We start from the raw sequence: 25262 nt of genomic DNA, 5'->3' as shown, positions 1-25262 counted from the left end.
CAGCACGCTAATGTCTGTTCTTTTCTCTTATCTCCTCTCTCCCCTCTTTTCTTACATACATCGGGGGATGGAGTATAGGAGGTCCCCAAAAAGTATAAGGCAAAAACTAAAAATAAGTAATGTCCCTTATGTAAAAAGCCTTTAAAGACATCTTGGGGTAAAAGACTGTGTCAGAAGTGTATCAACAAGACTGGCGGAGGAAACACCCTCCTTTACAGACAGCCTAAGATCTCTGATCCAGTCCGAAGTCTCTAGGTCCGTACAAGCATTACAGACAGCTGACACGGATGCCAGATCTAGGGACAGATCCAGCCCCTCAGTAGCATCCCAAAGAGATTCGTCGGAGTCAGAGGAGGACTCAGATACAGCCCACTGCTCAGATAGTAGCTCAGAGGAGGAGGATGCATTTCCAGCAGAGGCTACGGATAAGCTTATAAAAGCTGTTCGCTCTACCATGGGGCTGGTAGACGAGAAGGCCAAAAAGACAGCCCAAGAACTTATGTTCAGTGGTCTACAAAAGAAAAAACGGAGGTCATTCCCTGTTAATGAACAGCTACAAGAACTGATTAAGAGGGAATGGCAAAAACCAGAAAAAAGGTCCCAAATAACCTCCTCCCTAAAGAGATATCTATCCTTTTGAAGAGGAGGCGTCCTCATCTTGAGATAGAGCCCCGAAGATTGATGTGGCAATTTCAAAAGTTGCCAGAAAATCCTCCCTGCCATTCGAGGATCTAGGTTCTCTAAAAAAAACCTCTGGATAGTAAGATGGACAGTTCCCTGAAAACAGCATGTGAAGCCTCGGCAGGTGCACTAAGGCCAGCTATCATGGCCACTTGTGTAGCCAGATCCCTTAAAATCTGGATAGACAACCTGGAGGAACAGGTAGAACGAAAAGTTCCCAGAGAAGCTATCCTAGAGGCAATACCAACCATGAGAGCACCGGCAGTGTTTCTAGCTGAAGCGTCAGCAGACTCGGCTAGGCTGGCAGCAAAGTCAGCAGCTTTAGCCAACACAGGATGCCGTGCCATATGGCTTAAATGCTGGCCAGGAGATACTTGGGCAAAGATGAAGCTTTGCTCTTTGCCTTGTGAGGGGAACTTCCTGTTTGGACCGGCGTTAGACGAGGTGTTGGAGAAATCCGGTGACAAAAAGAAAAACTTTCCAAAACAGCCATTTCAGCCTTTTCGTCGCTCCTTTCGGAGAGGCCAAAAATTCCGAAGGCAGCAGTATAGAGACCGAGACAGGAGCAACCTGGACAAGCAACCCAGGGGAGGAAAGTGCTTCTATGCTCTATCCCAGTGACGGTCCTTCTCAGGTGGGAGGGAGGCTCTCTCACTTCCTTCCAGCCTGGGAGAGGATCTCATCCAGCGTATGGATCCGACAGATCATAGGAGCAGGCCTAAAACTAAAATTCCACCACTGGCCTCTAAAAAGATATATGCAGACCCTGGTACAGTCCTCCCAAGACAGTCTGGAGGGGGAAGTAACATCACTCCACGTCTTGGAAGAAGTTCCTATAGAGGAAAGGAGGGAAGGATTTTATTCCCCTCTTTTTCTCATAAAAAAACCAGACAATTCTTGGAGGACAATAATAAATTTAAAAGGCCTCAACAAATTTCTTATAATACCATCATTCAAGATGGAAACCATAAAATCAGCGGTGAAACTTCTATATCCCCAGTGTTACATGTCCATCCTCGACCTCAAGGACGCTTATTATCACGTCCCAATCAGACAACAAGATCGTCAGTTTCTCAGAGTGGCAGTTCAGATGGGGTCCCAGTTGCGTCACTTTCAGTACAGGGCTCTGCCCTTTGGGATAGCAATAGCCCCATGGGTATTTACAAAGCTGGTTGCAGAGGTCACAGCACATCTCAGAGAAAAAGACACTCTGATAATACCCTACTTGGACGACTTCCTGATAGTGGGGAAGAACTTTTCTCACTGTCAGGAGCAGGTCAGGATAGTGATGGACACTCTACAGACACTGGGATGGCAGCTAAACCTCAAGAAATCAAAACTAGAGCCAGCAATGGTCCAGAATTTCCTGGGGATAACGGTAGACTCCGTGGCACAGGAGTGTCGCCTCCCAGAAGAAAAGGAGGGAAAAATCAAACAAATGATTATGACAACATTAACAAAACCAGATATGACTTTAAGAAAAGCCATGTCCGTATTGGGGTCCCTAACTTCCTGCATACCGGCAGTAAAATGGGCCCAGTTCCATTCAAGAGAACTGCAGTGGTGTGTGCTGCAGAACGACCTGGAACTTCAGGGGCAGCTAGAGCAGAAGCTCATTCTCCCACTCTCTGTACTCCGATCACTCAGATGGTGGTTACAGATAGTCATCTCCGAGAGGAGTTCCCTGGACATATACAGCCTCCAAAGTGATCACAATGGACGCCAGTCCATGGGGGTGGGGAGCTCACTCAGACACACTATGGGTCCAAGATCCCTGGGCTCAAGAGGAGAAAAATCTATCCTCAAACGAGTGGAAACTCCTAGCAATAGAAAAGGCGCTAGAGAAGTTACTTCCACACTTGGCAGGGCATCATGTGAGAGTCCTATCGGACAACCGAACAGCGGTCGCATACGTGAACCACCAGGGGGGCACCCGTTCTCGGTCACTGATGCACATAACCACAAGACTCGTGTCTCTAGCCGACAGGCACTTCCTTTCATTATCAGCCCTGCATATCCGAGGTGTGGACAACATAAAGGCAGACTTTTTAAGCAGGAACCACTTGAGGCAAGGGGAATGGTCCCTAAAAAAGTCAATTTTTCAACGGATAATACACATGTGGGGAAGACCCAGTATAGACCCCTTTGCCTCGAAAGCCAACAAAAAAGTTCAAAAATTCTGCTCCCTGAACCCAGCAGACAGGCCGTTGGCAGTAGACGCCTTCAGCATAGAATGGACGTCAGAACTCCTGTATGCCTTCCCACCGATATGTCTAATCCCAGCAGTTCTGAGGAAGATCAGGGAGGACAAGGCCAGAGTGATTGTAATAGCTCCCTTCTGGCCGAAAAGACCATGGTTTTACTGGCTGAGACTGATGTCAGTGACTGACCCGTGGGTTCTCCCAGAAGACCAGGACCTTCTAACACAGGGTCCCTTCAACCACCCGCAGAATTCCGGGCTACATTTGACAGCCTGGCATTTGAACGGTCGTTGTTAGAGAAAGAAGGGTTCTCAGCTGGTTTAATATCCACCTTGCTCAGTAGCAGAAAACCAGTAACGACCAAGATCTATGGGAGAATATGGAAGAAATTCCTCTCCAGCTCAGGGCCAATACGGGAAGGGGAGGTCCCGATAGTGGCAATACTGGTGTTCCTGCAAAAGGGCTTAGATCTGGGGTTAGCTGTTAGTACCCTCAAAGTACACATTTTAGCCTTAGCAGCCCTTTTCAACTGTGACCTGGCAAGCAATAGGTGGGTGGTGAGGTTTTTCCGAGCCTGTAGTAAAGCTGACTCTGTTCCATCCCCTACTCCTCCACCATGGGATCTAAATCTAGTGTTAACAGCTTTGACAGAAAGCCCCTTTGAGCCATTAAATACAACATCAGATAAGGTACTGACATTAAAGACAGCTTTGTTAGTGGCACTTACATCGGCCCGTAGGGTGGGGGATTTACACGCGTTGTCAGCTGACCCCCCTTACACACAAATTATGGACGATAGGGTTGTATTAAAATTAGATCCGGCATATCTCCCCAAAGTGGTATCAAGATTTCATAGGGCTCAGGATATAACCCTACCCTCTTTCTGTCCCAATCCTAGTAACAAGAAAGAGGAGAGACCCCATTGCCTAGACGTCAGGAGATGTATCCTACAGTATTTAGAGAGTACAAAATCCTGGAGGAAACAGAGGGCTTTATTTGTTTCGTTCCAGGGGTCAAGGAAGGGCCTTAAAGCCTCAAAACAGACTATCGCTAGATGGGTGAGAGAGGCCATTATTCTAGCGTATAGTAGTGCAGGCAGGGTTGTTCTACAGGGTCTGAAAGCCCACTCCACGAGGGCCATGGCGACGTCGTGGGCAGAGAGAGCAGATGCTACCATCGACCAAATCTGTAAGGCGGCCACTTGGTCCTCTCCGTCTACATTTTTTTAAACATTATAGGCTAGACCTATCTGCTACCTCTGATCTCACATTTGGGAGAAGAGTGTTACAAGCAGTGATCCCTCCCTAAAAGAAAATACAAATCTCTGTAACTCTCTCGTGGTGCCGTCATGTATGATGGAAAAACACGGGTATTACATACCTGGTAATGTGTTTTTTCATGAGACATGACGGCACCCTTTTTTCCCACCCTTTTGATCACGTCATTAGTTGGGTGCATTATTAGCATTATTTGTATTATACACTCCCTGGGGTATCTGTGAATAGAACCGTATAGGATGTATTATTTATGTGTACACTAACCGGCGGAGTTTCTCTCGTACTCTGTAAAACAACTGATGTGGAGAGAGGAGACGCCCCTTTTATCTTGAAGGTTTTCTGTCCTTGATGGGTGGATCCCCTCTCTCGTGGTGCCGTCATGTCTCATGAAAAAACACATTACCAGGTATGTAATACCCGTGTTTTCTGAGAAAGAAAGTGTGGTTCCACCAAACCCATGTTCTCTTAGAAGATCTTTGAATCGAACAATAACCCTCCTGCAAATCATTGCTTGTCCCATCCATACCCCCATTGGTACCATCCTTAAATGCATCAGTGAGTTGTGCGTGCCATGTAGAATCGCGTGCTCTAAAATCCATTTCGGACCTGGAAAAGACTGTGAAGAACACAGATGATTTAAGAACAATACCAGGGTGCATTTTTACTGCAGGCAAATTGCACTAAATTGTGCAAGAGAAACCCAAAGCCAGGAAAATAACCAACTCCATAATTAATAGTAAATTAGAAGGAAAAGGGAGTTTTATGGTTTAAAAAGTCATAATTTTATTAGCTACATACAATAGAAGTATTACAAAAATACAAAAGAGTGATGGTAAAGTGCTTGCAGCTTGGGAGGTTACATGATTAGCATCAGAGTGTGACATTCAGGCTGGCGGAGGGCACCTTCATGTACTATGGCTACCACTTATGAAGGAAATTTGACTTGCCTGATTACATTGTTGACAGTTATGAAGCACTTTATCATCTGTCAGTGCTGCAATAAAATTTTACAGTATTTTAACCAGTCTTTCCACATTTAGGGTAAGTTCACACAGGGCGTTTTGCTGTGTTTTTTTTGCTGCGTTTTTTATGCTAATTTTCAGCTGCTTTTTACAGTACCAGCAAAGCCTATGAGATTTCAGAAATCTCATGCACACACATTGGTTTTTTGTGTGATCAGTATTTTGTGCTTTGCTGCGTTTTTTGGATATAGATCATGTCACTTCTTTCAGTGTGTTTGCTGCGTTTTTTCAGCGTTTTTCACCCATTGACTTGAATGGGTGTTGAAAAAACGCAGGTATCATTATTTGCTGCTGAAAATTCAAGGACATTAGCATGGACAAAGAGAAAAAAAACGCACCAAATACGCAACAAAAAACGCACCTAAACCTGTGTGTTTGACGCAGCTTTTTTCCTGCCAGGAAGATCAGGTTTTGCTGCAGAAAAAAAGCAGCAAAAACACCCAGTGTGAACTTTTAAGGTTTTTTTTTAAGGGTTTCCATGAGACTTCTCTCCAGTCAAGCATTGTCCATTTTCACAATCCCAAGCTTTGTCAGCACAATTAAAGTCTGATCCTTGCCTAGTCTCTGATTTATGAAAGGAGTAAACGTTCTTGTGAACCTGTGGTGTTGAACATGGCATCTGATCTTTAGGCAGCATGGCATAGAGCAGGAAGAGACAAACCAATCAAGCTTTGTGGGAAGTGTATTTTGGATTTTATTCATTTAAATTTTTGTTCTTTGTATGCTTGAGTCCAGCATACTGTCTCTCATTAGGAAAAAAGGAGAGTGCCGACAATCCAACTCGTTTTTGTGGTTGTGACTGCCTACATCAGGGATACCCTCACTGATGTCACACATCCTCCAGATGGTAGTTTCTTTTTGAGCGGGTGTTACAACAAATGTGGCCGGCCTGTACTTTGCCAAACACCGCTTATTAACTACTAGATGGTGGCCCGATTCTAACGCATCGGGTATTCTAGAATATGTATGTATGTATATAGCAGCCACATAGTATATAGCACAGGCGACGTAGTATATAGGAGCCATGTAGTATATAGCAGACAAATAGTACGTGGCCTGTGCTATATACTATGTGGCTGCTATATACATACATACATATTGTAGAATACCCGATGCGTTAATACAAGCCGCACAATATATAACACAGCCCAAACAGTATATAACACAGCCCACGTACTATATAACACAGCCCATGCAGTATATAGCAGCCACGCAGTATACAGGTCCTTCTCAAAAAATTAGCATATAGTGTTAAATTTCATTATTTACCATAATGTAATGATTACAATTAAACTTTCATATATTATAGATTCATTATCCACCAACTGAAATTTGTCAGGTCTTTTATTGTTTTAATACTGATGATTTTGGCATACAACTCCTGATAACCCAAAAAACCTGTCTCAATAAATTAGCATATTTCATCCGTCCAATCAAATAAAAGTGTTTTTTAATAACAAACAAAAAAACCATCAAATAATAATGTTCAGTTATGCACTCAATACTTGGTCGGGAATCCTTTGGCAGAAATGACTGCTTCAATGCGGCGTGGCATGGAGGCAATCAGCCTGTGACACTGCTGAGATGTTATGGAGGCCCAGGATGCTTCAATAGCGGCCTTAAGCTCATCCAGAGTGTTGGGTCTTGCGTCTCTCAACTTTCTCTTCACAATATCCCACAGATTCTCTATGGGGTTCAGGTCAGGAGAGTTGGCAGGCCAATTGAGCACAGTAATACCATGGTCAGTAAACCATTTACCAGTGGTTTTGGCACTGTGAGCAGGTGCCAGGTCGTGCTGGAAAATGAAATCTTCATCTCCATAAAGCATTTCAGCTGATGGAAGCATGAAGTGCTCCAAAATCTCCTGATAGCTAGCTGCATTGACCCTGCCCTTGATGAAACACAGTGGACCAACACCAGCAGCTGACATGGCACCCCACACCATCACTGACTGTGGGTACTTGACACTGGACTTCAGGCATTTTGGCATTTCCTTCTCCCCAGTCTTCCTCCAGACTCTGGCACCTTGATTTCCGAATGACATGCAAAATTAGCTTTAATCAGAAAAAAGTACTTGGGACCACTTAGCAACAGTCCAGTGCTGCTTCTCTGTAGCCCAGGTCAGGCGCTTCTGCCGCTGTTTATGGTTCAAAAGTGGCTTTACCTGGGGAATGCGGCACCTGTAGCCCATTTCCTGCACACGCCTGTGCACGGTGGCTCTGGATGTTTCCACACCAGACTCAGTCCACAATCTTCCTCAGGGTCCGGTCACCTCTTCTCATTGTACAGCGTTTTCTGCCACATTGTTTCCTTCCAACAGACTTACCATTGAGGTGCCTTGATACAGCACTCTGGGAACAGCCTATTTGTTGAGAAATTTCTTTCTGGGTCTTACCCTCTTGCTTGAGGGTGTCAATGATGGCCTTCTTGACATCTGTCAGGTCGCTAGTCTTACCCATGATGGGGGTTTTGAGTAATGAACCAGGCAGGGAGTTTTTAAAAGCCTCAGGTATCTTTTGCATGTGTTTAGAGTTAATTCGTTGATTCAGAAGATTAGGGTAATAGGTCGTTTAGAGAACCTTTTCTTGATATGCTAATTTATTGAGACAGGTTTTTGGGGTTTTCAGGAGTTGTATGCCAAAATCATCAGTATTAAAACAATAAAAGACCTGACAAATTTCAGTTGGTGGATAATGAATCTATAATATGTGAAAGTTTAATTGTAATCATTACATTATGGTAAATAATGAAATTTAACACTATATGCTAATTTTTTGAGAAGGACCTGTATAACACAGGCTACGTAGTATATAACACTGGCGATGTAATATATAGCACAGCCCACGCAGTACAAAACACAGCCCACATAGTATCTAACACTGGCCACGTAGTATATAGCAGCCATGCAGTATGTAACACAGCCCACGTAGTATACAGCAGTGTGGGCACCATATCCCTGTTTAAAAAAATAATTAAAATAAAAAATAGTTATATACTCACCCGCCGGAATCCAGCGAAGCTCTCGCGATGCGCGCGCGGCTGCCACCATCTTCCGTTCCCAGGATGTATTGCGAAATTACCCACATGACTTAGCGGTCTCGCGAGACTGCTAAGTCTTCTGGGTAATTTCGCAATGCATCTCTGGGAACGGAAGATGGCGGCAGCCGCGTGCGGCTCGGCGGACTACGGAGGGTGGGAATAGCAGGTTTGGTTTTTTTTAACATTACATGTTTTTACTATTGATGCTGCGTAGGCAGCATCAATAGTAAAAAGTTGGGGACACACAGGGTTAATAGCAGCGATAACGGAGTGCGTTACCCGCGGCATAACGCGGTCCGTTACCGCTGACATTAACCCTGTGTTAGTGGTGACTGGACGGGAGTATGCGGGCGCCGGGCACTGACTGCAGGGGAGTAGGGAGGGACTAATCGGACTGTGCCCGTAGCTGATTGGTCGCGGCAGCCATGACAGGCAGCTGGCGAGACCAATCAGCGATGCGGGATTTCCGTTATTGGAAGTTGCGGACAGAAAGACGGAAGTACCCCTTAGACAATTGTGTATATATATTCAGCACTGGTCCAGGACTAAAGGACATACTGCATGTAGATTCGTCTCCCTGTTAAGCACAGACTGTTGCAAGCCCACATTGCAAACACCATTGCTGACTAATTGGCACGGGTCGAAAATTAAATACATTACTGCATGTGGATTCATCCCACTGCTAAGCACATACCGTTGCAGGCACATATTGCATGGGATCCCCTCTGCAATACAGGTATAGAAGAATTTTTTCATCTTTATTTAGTTGTCTTTCAGCGCTTACCACAGTGTATTTATAAATGCCAATCTGTTCTGTCTTTTTTTTTTTTCAATAAGTTGCAAGAACAATGCTTTTGTACAGTAGTGTCAACTCAATTTTTAATCTCCTTCCCTTCCTGCAAAACAGAGCACTGCTGTTTGATGCCTGCTGCTAACAATTAGTTATATGAAACTGTAACTGCTGCTCAGTTGATGCATATAGCAGAAGAAAATCCTCTTTCATATGCATCACAAGAATGGCATTTGAAGTTTTGTGTTACTGATCTGTCAGTAGCAGGTCCTGATTGTCCGCTCTGCTGTGTTTAGTTATTATAAGTTCAGTTGTGTAAGCAGAGTGGAGTGCATGACTGTAGGTCTCTGCTGGACATCAGCTAACAGATCAATGATGTAAAAACACACAGACAGCTATGTTGATGTAGATAGCAAAAGATAAAGTGGATTAGACAGAGTTATGTACAAAAACCATACAATCCTTAGAAGAAGATAATGTATTTTAAATATATATATTAACATAAAGATCATGCCAAATTTCTCTGGTGGATGCAGCTGAGATGAGCAAAGTAAAACATACCTGTGCTGGTAAGCTGTGGCATTTTACACATTCATAAGTCTGCCTGCTTCTAGCACAGCTCTGAGTCATGAATTCCCAGATGTGGGGCAAGTCAGGAACACACAGGAGAGGGAGGTGTCAGCAACATTGAAGAGAAGCAAAGTGTAGTTTTCACCAGGGCTGTGGAGTCCGTAAGCCAAACCACAGACTTGGACTCTGAATCAGACTACTCAATTTCCCTGACTTCCAACCCTGACTCCGACTCCACAGCACTACCTCACTGCTGAGCATGTACATAAAGTGCAGCACAGATTCACCTGCACTAAAAGCCCAGATCAGGAACTGAAAAGTCATTTATAGGACATTTTATAACTTTTCCAAATTATTATGTAAACATTTACAACACATCCTGCATTGTACTTCTGAACCCAATTCTATATTTTAGGAGTCGGTGTTGCCCTCCACAGCCCTGGTTTTCGCAGATAGATGAAGGGGCAACCTATTATGTGAAGCTAATTGCACAGAGGGGCAGATGGAGATTATTTAAAGAAAGGAAAAAAAAATGTAAAAGTATAAATCTTTGTTGGGCTTGGTCTGTTTATTAGCAATAAGTATTATTTTTCTTTGCTGTTGTATAAAAAGTGATTATGAGAATAAACCTTTAAAGGGAATGTATCACTATTTTTGATTATTACGTAAACAATTATTTTTAATACAAAATTGAAAATTTTTTGTAGCATTTATTTCCTTTTTCTGCAGCCGCTGGGGACAGCCAATTTTATTTGCTGATGTGTAAGTGACTGAGCACGACATTTACTGGAAATACATCAGCCCCACGCAATAGGAGATTGCAGTCGGTGTCCAACTGCATCTCCTACACTGTGGCTGTCTTAGCTGTTAACTGGGCACTCTCCCCTGGGCTGTTATATTCACAACTAGGTGTCATTTTGTTGTAGTCCAGAGCTGTTCTCAGAGCTACAATTTCCACTTTTCAGTATTCTGCCACGAGTAGTGACCAGAGGTGGAGGTGAGCATAAGTTGGCAGCTTTGCATTGTTCTACTAATGCCAGGCTACTGAGCTGTTGTCATGACTGGACTAAGTTACCTCTGAGCAGTGATAGCACGCCAGGGGAGATGACCCCTTCCAATGGTAAGAATAGGTTTGGTAGTCTGGGATTAGTAGTACATTGTCAGGCTGCCAAACCTGTGCACACTGCCGCTTTTAGCACTGCAGTGTTAAGAGCACAGCAGGAAAATCTGCTCTGCTCTGAACACTGACTCGGCTCTGATAAGTCAAGTAAAGCCTCATTCAGATGTCTGTAATGTAGGGAGTTCTGAGGTTTTGCTGCTGCGCCCCTGCGTTAGATAATGAAAGCGTCTCTACTCTGACATAGCAGAGCCATGCGTACAATCCTATTATATGCGATACTCTGTTGAGCCGTATGTGTATATATCATGTGTGATGCTCTTCTGTTCCGTGTATATATTCCCATCATGTGTGATACACTCCGCTGAGCTGCGTATGTAATCCCAGCAGGTGATATAGCGATCTACACCAAGTATCAGAATCGGCTCTGCCAGCCATTTTCATTGACACTGTCCATGTCGGTATCACTTTGCAATTGCCAACTACTGTAAATGTTTCTACACTGTGATCCTAAATTTCATCCTCCATTACCCTTTTGCAAACTCACAGTAGGGGAGGACAGGAGTGACATCACACACATGAGCAAAGACATTTTTTTATGACACATTCCCTGTAAAGGGATTGTTCGGGTATCCAATAATGATGACCTTTTATACGCCGACCTACTCGCCTCATGTTTCGCTGTGCTTCACCCAAATGACAATTGCTCTGAGCTTGCCTGTTGCTTCTCTTCCAGCTCTGCTGCTGAGTCATAGGGGGGCATGGCTGTACTCTGCAGGAATTTGCATCCGTTCAGTCCTGCAGAGATCTTCTTCACTGGCCTATCACCTGCCAGCAGGTGATATCAGCCTACCCCACCCTCCATTCCTCGCCTGAACTTAGGTTCTTCGTAGCCCTATCTCTTGTTCCTATATTGGCTTATTCCTGTTTTGTCTCCCCTGGTTTTGACCCGGCTTGCCTTCTCATTTATCCTAATCTCTCTGTTCCGCTCTGTGTAAGGCTGGTTTCACATTTGCGTTTTTTGCCGCTGCGTTTTACCGCAAAAAAAGCATGCGTTTTTTTCCTATACTTAACATTAAAAACGCATGCGTTTTTTTGCATGCGTTTTGCCGCGTTTGACAACGCATGCGTTTTTTCCATGCTTGCGTTTTGTTGCGGAAATGCAACATGTAATTTCTAGAGGCGTTTTTTTGCCGCAAAAAAAGCATACATTTTTTGCGGCAAAAAAACGTATTGCTGCCTATGTAAATGCATGCGTTTTTAAGCAAGGTGATAAAGGGATCCAAACCCTAACCCTAAAGCCGGTAATTCAATTGCCGGCTTTTCATTTCTCCTGCCTAAACCCGACATGATATGAGAAATGGTTTACATACAGTAAACCATGTCATATCCCCCTTTTTTTTGCATATTCCACACTACTAATGTTAGTAGTGTGTATGTGCAAAATTTCGGCTCTGTAGCTATTAATTTTAAGGGTTAAATCGCGGAAAAAATTGGCGTGGGCTCCCGCGCAATTTTCTCCGCCAGAGTGGTAAAGCCAGTGACTGAGGGCAGATATTAATAGCCTGGAGAGGGTCCACGGTAATTGCCCCCCCCCCCCCCCCCTGGCTAAAAACATCTGCCCCCAGCCACCCCAGAAAAGGCACATCTGGAAGATGCGCCTATTTTGGCACTTGGCCACTCTCTTCCCACTCCCGTGTAGCGGTGGGATATGGGGTAATGAAGGGTTAATGTCACCTTGCTATTGTAAGGTGACATTAAGCCAGATTAATAATGGAGAGGCGTAAATTATGACACCCTAACCATTATTAATCCAATTGTATGAAATGGTTAAAAAAAACACACACACAATATTGCAAAGTATTTTAATGAAATAAACACACAGGTTGTTGTAATATTTTATTGCTCTCTCAATCCACCTGAAGACCATCGTTCTGTAACAAATTAAAAATAATAAACCAACAATATACATACCTTCCGTAGATCTGTAACGTCCCACGATGTAAATCCATCTGAAGGGGTTAAAATATTTTACAGGCAGGAGCTCTGCTATAATGCAGCTGTGCTCCTGCCTGTAAACCCCGGGGAATGAAGGTAATGTAGGTCAATGACCTGTAGTTACCTTCAGTCACGGTGATGCGCCCTCTGCTGGATGTCCTCATATGACCTTGAGCCTGGGAACTTTTTATAACTTTTTATAGCTTTTCTGCTATATCGCGCTGAAGCATGTATGTGTGTGTGTATATATATATATATATATATATATATATATATATATATATATATATATATACACTATGTTCCAAATTATTATGCAACTGACATTTTTATCGAATTTTCCGAAATGGTTGGTGCAAATGACAGTCAGTCTGATAAAAGTAATCACCCGTTAGAGTATACATCGAATTATATTGGAGAAACCTCCCAATGATAACAGTATAATCTCCAAAATGAATAAAAACTTAAAATGCACTGTTCCAAATTATTAGGCACAGCAGAATTTCTAAACATTTGATCTGTTTTAAAGAACTGAAAATGCTCATTTGTGGAATTAGCAGCATTAGGAGGTCACATTCACTGAACAAAAAATCTATTTAACTCCAAAACATCCTAACGGGCCAAGTTACATGTTAACATAGGACCCTTCTTTGATATCACCTTCACAATTCTTGCATCCATTGAACTTGTGAGTTTTTGGAGAGTTTCTGCTTGTATTTCTTCCCTCCCTGAGCTGCTGGTTTGATGTGAACTGCCTCCCACACTCATAGATCTTTTGCTTGATGATACTCCAAAGGTTCTCTCTAGGGTTGAGGACAGGGGAAGATGGTGGCCACACCATGAGTTTATCTCCTTTTATGCCCATAGCAGCCAATGAGGTATTCTTTGCAGCATGAGATGGTGCATTGTCATGCATGAAGATGATTTTGCTCCTGAAGGCACATTTCTCCTTTTTATACCATGGAGGAAAGTTGTCAGTCAGAAACTCTATACAGTATACTTTGCAGAGGTCATTTTCACACCTTCAGGAACCTTAAAGGACCATACCAGCTGTTTCTCCATGATTCCGGCCCAAAACATGACTCCTCCACCTCCTTGCTGACGTTGCAGCCTTGTTGGGACATGGTGCCATCCACCAACCATCCACTACTCCATCCATCTGGACCATCCAGGGTTGCTCAACGCTTATCAGTAAACAAGACTGTTTGGAAATTAGTCTTCATGTATGTGTGGGCCCACTGCAACCATTTCTGCTTGTGAACACTGTTTAGGGGTGGCCGAATAGTAGGTTTATGCACCACATCAAGCCTTTGAAGGATCCTACACCTTGAGGTTCGAGGGACTCCAGAGGCACCAGCAGCTTCAAATATCTGTTTGCTGCTTTGTAATGGCTTTTTAGCAGCTGCTCTCTTAATCCGATGAACTTGCCTGGCAGAAATCTTCCTCATTATGCCTTTATCAGCATAAACACATCTGTGCTCAGATACAGCCACAAATCTCTTAACACTACGATGATCACGCTTAAGTTTTCGGGAAATTTCTAATGTTTTCATCCCTTCACCAAGGCATTGCACTATTTGATGCTTTTCGGCAGCAGAGAGATCCTTTTTCTTTCCCATGTTACTTGAAAACTGTGACCTGCTTAATAATGTGGAACATCATTTTTAAGTAGTTTTCCTTTAATTAGAATCATCTGGAAAACCAATTATCACACGTGTTTAAGATTGAGTTCAGTGATACATTGAGCCCTGAGACACAATACCATCCACGAGTTTATTTGAAAAACAAAACAATTAAATCTTTATCACACTTAAATCCAGTTTGCATAATAATTTAGAACACAGTGTATATGTGTGTGTGTGTGTGTGTGTGTGTGTGTGTGTGTGTATGTATATATATATAATGTGTCTCAATGATATATAACGAAACCCGACTTTGCCAAAAGTCGGCGACTTTTGAAATTGGCCGATCTGTTTCGCTCAACCCTAATTTTGATGATTGGCAGCTGTCACACACTTCTCAGCATGCGTTTCAAAAACGCAAACGCAGGAAAAAACGCATGTAAACGCTGCGTTTTTTTTACCGCATGCAAAAATGCATGCGTCTAAAAACCGCAGCGTTTGCACGCGTTTACATGCGTTTTTTCAACACCTGCGCTTGCGTTAAAAACGCTGCGTTTTTAAACGCAAATGTGAAACTAGCCTAACACTGAGAAAAATCTGCATTTAAGTCATCTGGAGACTGAGCCGCACGGGAGACAAGTCCAAGAGGCCGGTCCCCAGCTGTTTCTCCATGTCCCGCACCCCTTGACTGACTCTTTTCTCTATACACATAGGGAGAGACCAGTCAACCTTTTGGACTAGCCACCCAAGCAGTATGGTCCCAGGTGGCTTTTAAAAATTTTTCTGAAACTGTAATGTTTGAGACAAACATGTGGCTGAAATCATGCAGCCAGCGTCTGCGCATTGTTGAGGAAGCATGCATCAGCTGTATTCAGCCAGTGGCTCATTATAGAGAACCTATCTAGTAGATGAATCTAAGGGGATCATTCTAGTGATGGGCATCCTTTTAGGTTTGAGTTACAGATTCACTGCTTGGACATTCCTTGACCAGCCTGAACATGTAGAGGCTCTTAGAGTATGTGCACACGGTCAGTAATTGGCAGTGCTTTGGATGCAGCACATGTCCGCTGCGTCCAAAGCGCCGCCAGCTGTTGAACACAGGTGAATCCGCATGTGTTCCCTGAACCATGCAGATTTGCCTCGTTCAATACATTGGCTGAAATTTATATTGCGGAGACTCTGGTCTCCGCAAGATAAATTGACAAGCTGCAGTCACCACATGTCCGTCAGACCGTCACCCCGGGTGAGCGGCGGGCGTCTGTGCACGGATAGTGGGCATGGGATTTCTTGAAATCCCATCAACTGTGCTCTAATACTCGGACGCTGCAGGTTGGATGCTATGCAAGTACACCGCTTCCAAAACGCAGTTTTTACTGAACATGTGCACCTACCCTTACTGTTTTAGAACCAGAAGTGCTCACAGTTCCTGTTTCTTTAGGTTGACAGAAATTTTTTACCCCTAATTTCCTTTTGCTGTGAGTGTATATGTTTAGTGAGCGTTGCACCTCTCACTTACTCTGGTCTTTTCCCTTCCAGTCTGTCCACAAGAGAGCAGTGCAGGATAAGACTGAGATTGTGCCTCACTAGACTTCCTGTTAGTAGAAAAGATTAAAAAGCAAAATGAACATGTAAGGGTACATGCCCACGTTCAGGATTTGCTGCAGTTTTGACGCTGTGTATTTATGCAGCGTGAAACCAGCAGCGGCCAGATGTTACAGCATAGTGAATGGTCTACTATGCGTGTATAGTTGCCTGCGGACCACGCGTGGACACTGACGTGTGTGTCTTTCAGGACTGCAGCATGTCAATTTCTAGCTAGTCTCTGCAACAGAAATGTAATGTATAGAAATGTGCTGAATGCAGTAAATCCGCACAGTTCAGTGACCACATGCGGATTTACCTGCGTTCAATAGAAGGCAGCGCTTTAGATGCAGCAAACATACACTGTGTCCAAAGCGCTGCTAGTTCCAGATCGTGGGCACCCGGCCTAAAAGTGACATATAGGCGACAGCGTGAATGAGTGCATGTATTCCCTACAGGAAAGCAAGGTGTAGTATTTAGAAAGAATGGCTCATCTATGAAGGATGTTTTCTCTGGGAGGGAGGGGAAGGAGGTGCAACCACTGAATCACTTGTTGAGTCATTGGGCTCCCCCCACCCACCGCTGCCAAAATCTATTCCTATTCAATGTAAGGATTTATTTCTGTTGTGTGAACGTAGTTTTGATAGATCATATGAACTGGTTAAGAGCTTGACAGCTTTCTCCAAGTGGCTGCATTCCTTGTACAAGTTGCTTACGGCAATGAGGTTGTCCTCCAGGGCTTTCTGTTCTTTGGGTCCACTTTTATAGGGTGCGGTTTTTAGCATTTTCTGCTGTATTTGAAAAATTGTATATAATTCTATAAAGGGGTAGTAAGAGGTTTTAGGAAAGGCTCGGGGAAACAATAGCTAAAATAGGATGACATGGTTAAGGAGTTAAAGGAAATAGGAGAAATGCGAAGCACTGTGGGGAGTGTCTGTGACATGACTGCTGATACTGTACATGCAGGTTTCAGATGGAGGCGTTATGCTTATTTAATTGTAGCAACTTCCCAGATGTCGTATAGAATTGACGTCCTTCCTCAGATTGTAGAATCTCTGCTGGCAATCTAGCTGGTATCACTTCTGTATGCAACAGAAACGATAATTATGTCCGGGATCCTGTTCATCCTGTTTGTTGCAGGCAAGGGGTGTGGAAAGAGTTAAGAGGGCGGCCGTGGTATTATATTCCCAGTGTATGTGTGTGTGTCTCCATTGAGTGCTTTGCTCTGTTTAACATCCCACTAGGCTTGTTCTGACTGCCCCTTGCCCTGAGGGGGTATTTAATACACTACTTCAGGGGGTATTAATGGGGCAAGCATTCTTTTCCCGGCCTGTGATCCCAGCCTTGCAGGGTGAGTAGAATTGTAGTTTTTCTTCTAGAATGGTGCTACTGATTTATTGCAGAAAGGACTGTGCTTACGGTATCTCTAGTATGTTTCAGGAAGTAAACACTGACTTGTCATCAGGTAGTGCCAAGGGAGCAGTATGTAATTCTAGGTTTATTAGGTACTCATTGCTGTCATATATAATGTTATGAATGCTGTGACCTCATATTCAAAGTGTTGGCCATTAGTAGAGGTTTCTAATATATTAGTCATCTGAGATGTTTACTTCTTGTTCCACCTGAGGTTTCACTCCCGTCTTGAGAAACTTGTGAAAGCGCGATTCTTTATTGCTAATGCCAGTTGGAGTAGGCCAACCTAAAGTGTATTAATTCTTTTCCTCTGATACCTAGCCTTGGGGATCCAACATTTGTATCTCCTGACTTGACACACAAATATTGATAGCAACATGTTATTTGTTCTTGGACCTTGCGCTTTATGTGCCCTGTCTTTACCTGCATACCACAGCCTGATGTCCCACAGGTCTTGCTTTTCATCATTAGATAGTGGGTTTTTTGTTTTGTTTTCAAATGTGACCATGTTACAGTAAGAATGTGGTTGGAGCACTCGGCAATTAGAACTATGTCACATATAAACATCTGTATAATAAACTAAAAGCTTATATGTACTGTATACATGATGGTAGTCAATATATCTGTTTTCATGATTCTATTTAATAAGCACATGTCTGTGTTATCTGCAGTGCAATACGCGTGCTTCAAGCTCTACACCCAGAAATTTCTTGCTTTTCCAGAATTCATATTAATATTATTTTCCTCTGCTTGGGTATTGTAGGGTTAAGTCCCTTAATTAAGTGCTGTACACTCCCTGCATTGTGCAACAGATTGTGACAGGTTTCCACACAAAGGCAGATATCCAGCTTGCACTTTCAAGTACATGATGGAGTTATTTGTAGAGGCATCTCTTTAATGAAGATATGCCATTGTAGAAAATAGTACAAGTCAGTAATAAATGGTTATTACCATTTTCAGTGCACTATGGAGACTATGGAAGTCTCTGCCACCTGATACTGTAATGGTCGATTCACTACAAAAGTTCAAGAAGGGCCTGGATGCCTGTTTTGAAAATATATTACAGGTTATGGGTACTAAATTCTATGATGGGACATTGTTCCATGGAGCTAGTCTGATTGCTGTATGTGGAGTTGAGAACTAATTTTGCCCCTAATATGGGGCAATTGGCATCTGCCTCATGGAGTTTTTGCCTTTCTCTGGATCAGCATGTTAGAAGGTAGACATGGTTCCATCAAGTTCAACTTATTGACTACATTAAAAACTATGAAATTAACTTAAAGACAGAATGTGCTGATAAGACAGGAAGTTTATCAATGCACACAAAAATCATAATTTTAAGTGAATCTGTCTTCATTATTTCACACCCAAAACTATTTATATACACACATGTATTTCTTTCAAAGATAAGTCCAGCAATACGTTAACATGGCCAGTCTGTTCCTGAGAAATCTGCATTTGAATGAATATGCATATGAGGCTGTAGATCTGAAGCCTCTGTCACTGCAGCTCTATTCCCCATCCAGCGCCGCCGCCTCCTGCTTGACTGACAGCCTCTATTCAGATATAGGGCAAGGGAGCTGTCATTCAAGCAGGAGAAGGCGGCGCTGGACAGTAAATACAGCTGGATTAGCAGAGGCTTCACATCTACAGTCTCGGTTCCATAACTACACGGATTTCTAAGGAATGGTTACACTAGATAAAGGTATTGCTGGACTTGTCTTTGAAAGAGCTACATGTGCATAAAAATAGTTTGGGGTGCGGGGGGGGGGGGGTGGTTAAGTCCTGCTGACAGATTGCCTTTAACCCCTTCACGACATTTGACGTAAGTTTACGTCGTGGTCAGGAAGGGTTTCCAGTAAAATTGTTAATTTACGTCATGGTGATTGTGCGGTGACTGCTCAGGTCCAATTTCACCTGTCCAATGTATTGGGACGCATGGATTCCGCATGGTTCAGTGAAGACATGCGGAATCACCTGCGTTGAAAAGCTGGCAGCACTTTGGATGCAGCGAATATGTGCTGTGTCCATAGCGCTGCCGATTACTGACCCTGGGGACATAGCCTATAATCCAAAAAGTAATAACAATATAGTTAAGAGCACACAGAAAAAACCTAAAATGTGATAAAAGGCTATTTCCTCTGTCTCTTTATTGAAACATAGTTGGCTTGGTTTTTCAGTACATCTGGCAGATTCATGTAACTGAATAGAGCTTATTTGCCTTCCAAGCATGTCTCGTATTCCGTGGCAGACACCATATGTATGCTGAACATATGCCCCAAGTGCAGAAAGAACGTAGGTTTTTCCAACTGCTCAGCCAGTGATTGGCTGCAGCTGTCTCCTGTGTTGTAGTAGTTCAGTCACTATTCAGCAGGTCAACAAATACCAGAGACTGCAGCAGACACTAAACAATCTAAGGCTAGTTTCACATTTGCATTTAAATCCGCAGCGTTTAATCCGCATCCGCAAGTGGTGGAAAAAACGCATATAAACGTGTACAAACGCAGCGTTTTTTTAGACGCATGCGGTTAAAAAAAGCCACGTTTGTACGCGTTTATATGTGTTTTTTCCTGCGTTTGCGTTTTTGGTGCGCATGATGAGAAATTTCACAAGAGAAAAATCAAGATAACCAGACACCGCCAATGGGACTACAGAGGGCGTGTATTATGGGATTTCTTTATATAGACCCCTGAACAGCTGTAATCTTCAGATTTTGCTCCTGTATCCTGTGTCATGATGGATCTTCGCATGGAGAGCTTTTATTTCAACCTGGATTTAAGCATCAAGCGGTTTCTTGCCTGTGCTTTTGCTTGGGAGCAAGACAGAAATCGCGAAAGATGGAGAATGTAGACAACGTAGGCGTTTTTGGAGACACCCCATTATCGAACTACGTGAGAGCCGTGGAGCCTATCACACGCTGTATGGCGAGCTTAATGCCAACCCGGAGAAATTCCATGAATATACAAGGATGTAGCAAGACTCGTTCCGGGATTTGCTTGCTCGTGTCCAAGGAGCCATACGGAGACAGGACACCCAGCTCCGTAGAGCGATTACACCAGAGGAACGTCTGCTGGTTACATTAAGGTACGTTCCAAATCTAAACCAATGACAGTCCAAATTTTGTGTTTTCTGACATGTATGTTTTGGGTATTTTCCTTTCTTTTTTTAGCGTAACCACACCATAAATAGAATAGTTTGTAATTTTTGGGGGGTTTCTTTTTCTTACAGATTTCTGGCAACCGGAGAGAGTTTATCATCCCTCCACTTCCAATACTGGCTTGGAATATCCACCCTGTCCGGAATAGTTGCGGACACCTGTCGGGCTTTGTGGAATGTACTCCGGGATGAGTTTATACCCCTACCCACCGTCGAGATGTGGCTTGAATTTGCGGAAAAATTCTGGAGTGTGTGTGATTTCCCCAACTGTTAAGGAGCAGTGGATGGAAAGCACAGTCGCATTATCAAACCTGCCAGAACAGGATCGGAATATTTCACCTATAAAAAATATTTTTCTGTTGTGCTCATGGCAATAGCTGATGCGAACTATCGCTTCATCGCCGTGGACATTGGAGCTTTTGGCCGTGGCAACGATTCCCAGACTTTAAAGAACTCGGATGTGGGCCGCCGTGTGTGACAAAAATTTAAATTTTCCACCGCCACAACCTCTCCCCAACACTCAAGGTCTACCGATGCCATTTGTTATGGTTGGGGATGAGGCCTTTCAGATGTGCGAAAACCTACTGAAGCCCTATTCCAGTCGGGACTTGAACCACACTAGAAGGATCTTTAACTACAGACTGACCAGGGCCCGAAGAACAGTAGAGTGTACCTTTGGCATTCTGGTCTCTAAATGGCGCATTCTTGCATCAGCCATAAATCTAAAAGTGGAAACAGTCGACGAGGTGGTCAAAGCCTGTGTGGTTCTGCACAATTATATAATGGCTAAAGAGCAACCCAACATTGAACTGGATGAACCAGTTGCACACCCACTGCCCGATTTCCAGCATCACCCACTGCGGTCAACTGCAGCACTTGGTCACATGCGAGACCAATTTGCTGCCTTTTTTGATTCAGATATTGGACGTGTGTCATGGCAGGACAATGTTGTGTAAATGTCCTGTTGCAATTCGATCTGTACCAGTAATTTTCTGCAATGATAATATTTCTCATTAATAAACTTTAGTTTTGGTTGTGTTGACCATGTCTCCTATGTTTTTCCTCTACAAACCAAGGCTGTCCTAAAACTAGCAGTATTTGGTCTGTATTTAATATCAGTATTTGTAATCCAAAACCAGGAGTGGGTGATAAAGGCAGAGTTGCTAGTTATTATGTTAATACCTCTAATTGTTCCACTCCTTGTTTTGGCTTACAAATACTGATATAAAACACTGGCCACATACTGCTAGTGTTATGGCAGCCATGTTGCTTTATTGGTAAGCTTGTTGATGTCATTGCGTCCTGATTCTGTTCTGCTGTATCCATTGGACACAGACTGAAGAGACAATGACTGTCACACTAAAGATATCTATAATCATCAAGTCAGGTGTCAGAAACAATTAATTCATGATGCACATATAACAGCTTCATGAATTCACTATTTCTGACACCTGTGCAGGTGAGCATAGATATGCCGTGTGTGATCACCATCGTCCCTTCAATTTGTGTGTAATAGATTATGTACACAGAAGAGAAAATGGAGGTTATACAAGGCAGTTCTCTACACACCAGGTCAGGTGTCCTAACTAATGAGTTTTTTGACATCTGACCTGTTCAGTATAGTTTTGCACTGTATGTCCGCCATTTTCTCTTCTGACTGCAACACTAGTCACAGACAAAGCAGAAAGAAGAGATTATGGAGATAATACAAGTATACATTTTTTGGCCCACCTCATATCTCTAAACTAAAGACACACAAAACTGCAGTCTTTTTTTTTTATAACTACTGGAGATATGATGTGGCCAAAAAATGAATGAAACTAGTAGGGTCTGGAAGTTCGGGGATGGGGCTTGACACATGAAAGGTTTGAGAAGCACTGGAAGGGTGAGTCAAACCTGACATTACAGACACATTGGGAGGTGAAGGGGGAGGAATACTAAGAGTCCTCTGTTTTTTGTTTTGTTTTTTTGTTTTTTGGGGGTGTTTGCCGGGTTCTGGGAAGCCTTGGTGGGCTCATATGGCGTGGCGTAGTGGTGGGTGACCTGTCAGGGTCCGGCTGCACCATGCCAGAGTCCATAGTGCTCGTAGAGCGTGCAGCCATGCCAGAGTCCATAGTGCTCGTAGAGCGTGCAGCCATGCCAGAGTCCATAGTGCTCGTAGAGCGTGCAGCCATGCCAGAGTCCATAGTGCTCGTAGAGCGTGCCGCCATGCCAGAGTCCATAGTGCTCGTAGAGCGTGCAGCCATGCCAGAGTCCATAGTGCTCATAGAGCGTGCAGCCATGCCAGAGTCCATAGTGCTCGTAGAACTTGCAGCCATGCCAGAGTCCATAGCGCTTGTAGAGCGTAAGGCCATGCCAGGGTCCTGCTGCATCGTGGTGGCGGCGGTACGCAAGGCCATGCCAGGGTCCTGCTGCATCGTGGTGGTGGCGGTACGCAAAGCCATGCCAGGGTTCTGCTGCATTGTGGTGGTGGCGGTACAGAAGGCCATGCCAGAGTCCTGCTGCATCATGGTGGTGGCGGTACAGAAGGCCATGCCAGGGTCCTGCTGCATTGTGGTGTCAGTGGAGGAGGTCCAAGCGGGGGCAGCGGTTGTCATGGTGGTGGCGGTGGGATGTCCAACTGCACTCGGCATGGTGGTGGCACTGTAGTTGTGTCCGGCAGTGCTAGGAATTGAGGTGGCTGTGCAGTGGTATGCAGCAGAGGTCGGCATTGAGGTTAATCGTGACAGTGAAGGCACAGGTGGATATGCCGACACTGTCTGCTGGAAATACCGACTCTGCTGCATAACCTGCACGTAAGCAGCATTGCAGGCCTGCATGACACTCAGCTGGAGATCAGGAGTAAGGTGTTCCGACATGCCCTGCTCAATTTGGTTAAAAAAAATGATGTGCTGGCCTATGGAGGTCAGCTTTCACTTGGTCAAGGCTTTTGGTGACCTCCTGGATACGTGCATTCAAGAGGTTATGTGAAATATCCATTCGGTCACCCAAAGCCTTGATTGCTTCATGTAAAACCGAGCTCAAGTGCAAAAACTCGGGCATGAGTGACCTGTCCGATGCCCTCTGCCGCTGCCGGGAGGAGCCCAAAAAAAAGGGCAGTGGAAGAGGACTGCGAAAGGGGAAGACCTGATGGACCAGCTCCTTGGTCTCCAGTTAGTGTGGAAGGCCCACTTGCTGCAGCGCTGCTGGATGGCTGGGACGGGTCCGTGGATGTCTGATGAAGGACCGCTCCAGAACCTGGGCCAACAGTTGTGCTCCATGTGCTGTGAAAAAAGGAAAAACAAAATTAATAAAAAAAATTAACCAGACGCAAAATCCTGTGGAATAGAAAAATATAGATTATGGCAATACAATACAACCTAATGCACGTGATAAATACTTACGTTCTCTGGGCAAGGACCGGTCTTAAAAATGCCAGAACTCGATAGTATTTGTATCTTCTGATCCTTGCTCCTGAACCACTGGGAACACGGCTCTCTTGACGCAGGTCCTTGTTGAAGCGGTCCTTCATCGAACGCCAACGTGTTTTGTCTTTGGCCACTGTTAAAAAAAAAATAAATAATAATTTATGGTCAGAAAAAGGACTTTTGGCCGTGCTCACACAACTGTGTGTGATGACAGAAACTTCTGAGAGTTTCTTTCCTCACACACAGTCGAGTGAGCACGGCCAAGGTCTCTGCTGCTTCACACTGCAGTGCAATACTTACCAAATGCATTTCGGACCCGAGTCGGGGCGTTGTCCCAGCCATCCCACATCTCTTTGGCCACCTCATTCCATAGGCGCCGGATCGTGACGTTTGAGTGCAGTGGATCCCGGGTGTCCCACAACGGGGACTCGCTCCTGGACCAGGGAGATGAGGAGGTCATTTTCAATTAGGTCATCCTCCCGTTGTGGAACCTAAAAATTCAATAAATTCATTAAAGTTTAGTGAATTAACATAAGGAAAAAAAAGAAAAAAGATGCTGAGAAATGGCATGAATAGGAAAGTCAACATACAAAAGGATTCCAGAAGAAAAAAGTTAAGAAATAGGAATGGAAAGAAAAGAAGATTCAAGAATATTACACTGAGGATACAGTAAACAGTCAGCCTTGTATACGTACCCGCTGCCGTCTTTCCACCCGACCTTGAGTCCGCTGCTCCTGCCCAGTCTGTGCCACAGTTGAAGAAGAGCTCTGAAAAAATGAAAAATTCAAATTGTCACATGTGTAGATGTGACAGTGAATACTTACCAATCTGACGAGGCAAGTACTCACCTCACTGACATGCTCGACTTCCGACGGCCCAGGACGAAACTCCTCATCAGAAGAAGACGACATTCTGATGCATGTAGAAAGAAAGAAATGCAAGATATTAGGACATGTAGAGGCAGAAAATAGAAAATAAAGGCATTGGCTAGGATATACTCACATTGTTCAGTGTGTTGTTTTCCTCCAAGATGTAGCCTGCGTCTCGTCTGCTTCAGTATCTGCTGAGTAGTGACCTGCAAATGTCCACTCCCTCCCTTTATCACCTTGTATGTGGGGGGTGGCTAATCAGTGTCTAGTCAAGCAAACAAGGCAGCACACTGCAGCGCTAAAACATGCAAACATGAAACACGAAAATTTAACTGCATTACTGCACTAGAAATATGAAAAATGAGAGCGTTTAGCGCATAAAAAAGGCCAATTTTATGTGTACCTGGTAGCCACTTTACGGCATCTCTCTTATACCTCGCTGAGAATAAACGTCTCCATGTGAATGGGTACCTGTGAAAATCTCTTATGAGACTAAAGGCCCCGTCTCACACAGCGACG

At 43.9% G+C, this 25262-nt stretch overlaps 1 protein-coding gene across 5 annotated transcripts in view; it reads left to right on the top strand.

Moving 5' to 3' along the window:
- The window catches only part of PHACTR4 (phosphatase and actin regulator 4), a 175805-nt gene that overhangs the window by 107611 nt on the left and 42932 nt on the right, over positions 1-25262 (top strand). Inside the window, exon 1 of one of the 5 annotated variants that reach the window (XM_077295657.1) lies at positions 17101-17249. The exons of the other annotated variants lie outside the window; for them this stretch is intronic. Coding sequence (XP_077151772.1) covers positions 17204-17249 — 46 coding nt within the window. The 5' untranslated portion in view covers positions 17101-17203. Of the gene's footprint in view, positions 1-17100; positions 17250-25262 lie in introns of those variants that run through there. 5 annotated transcript variants of the gene reach the window in all.

The sequence above is a fragment of the Ranitomeya variabilis genome, chromosome 3 (assembly GCF_051348905.1).
Source record: "Ranitomeya variabilis isolate aRanVar5 chromosome 3, aRanVar5.hap1, whole genome shotgun sequence".
Taxonomy (NCBI): domain Eukaryota; kingdom Metazoa; phylum Chordata; class Amphibia; order Anura; family Dendrobatidae; genus Ranitomeya; species Ranitomeya variabilis.
This window is presented reverse-complemented; position numbering and strand designations above follow the sequence as displayed.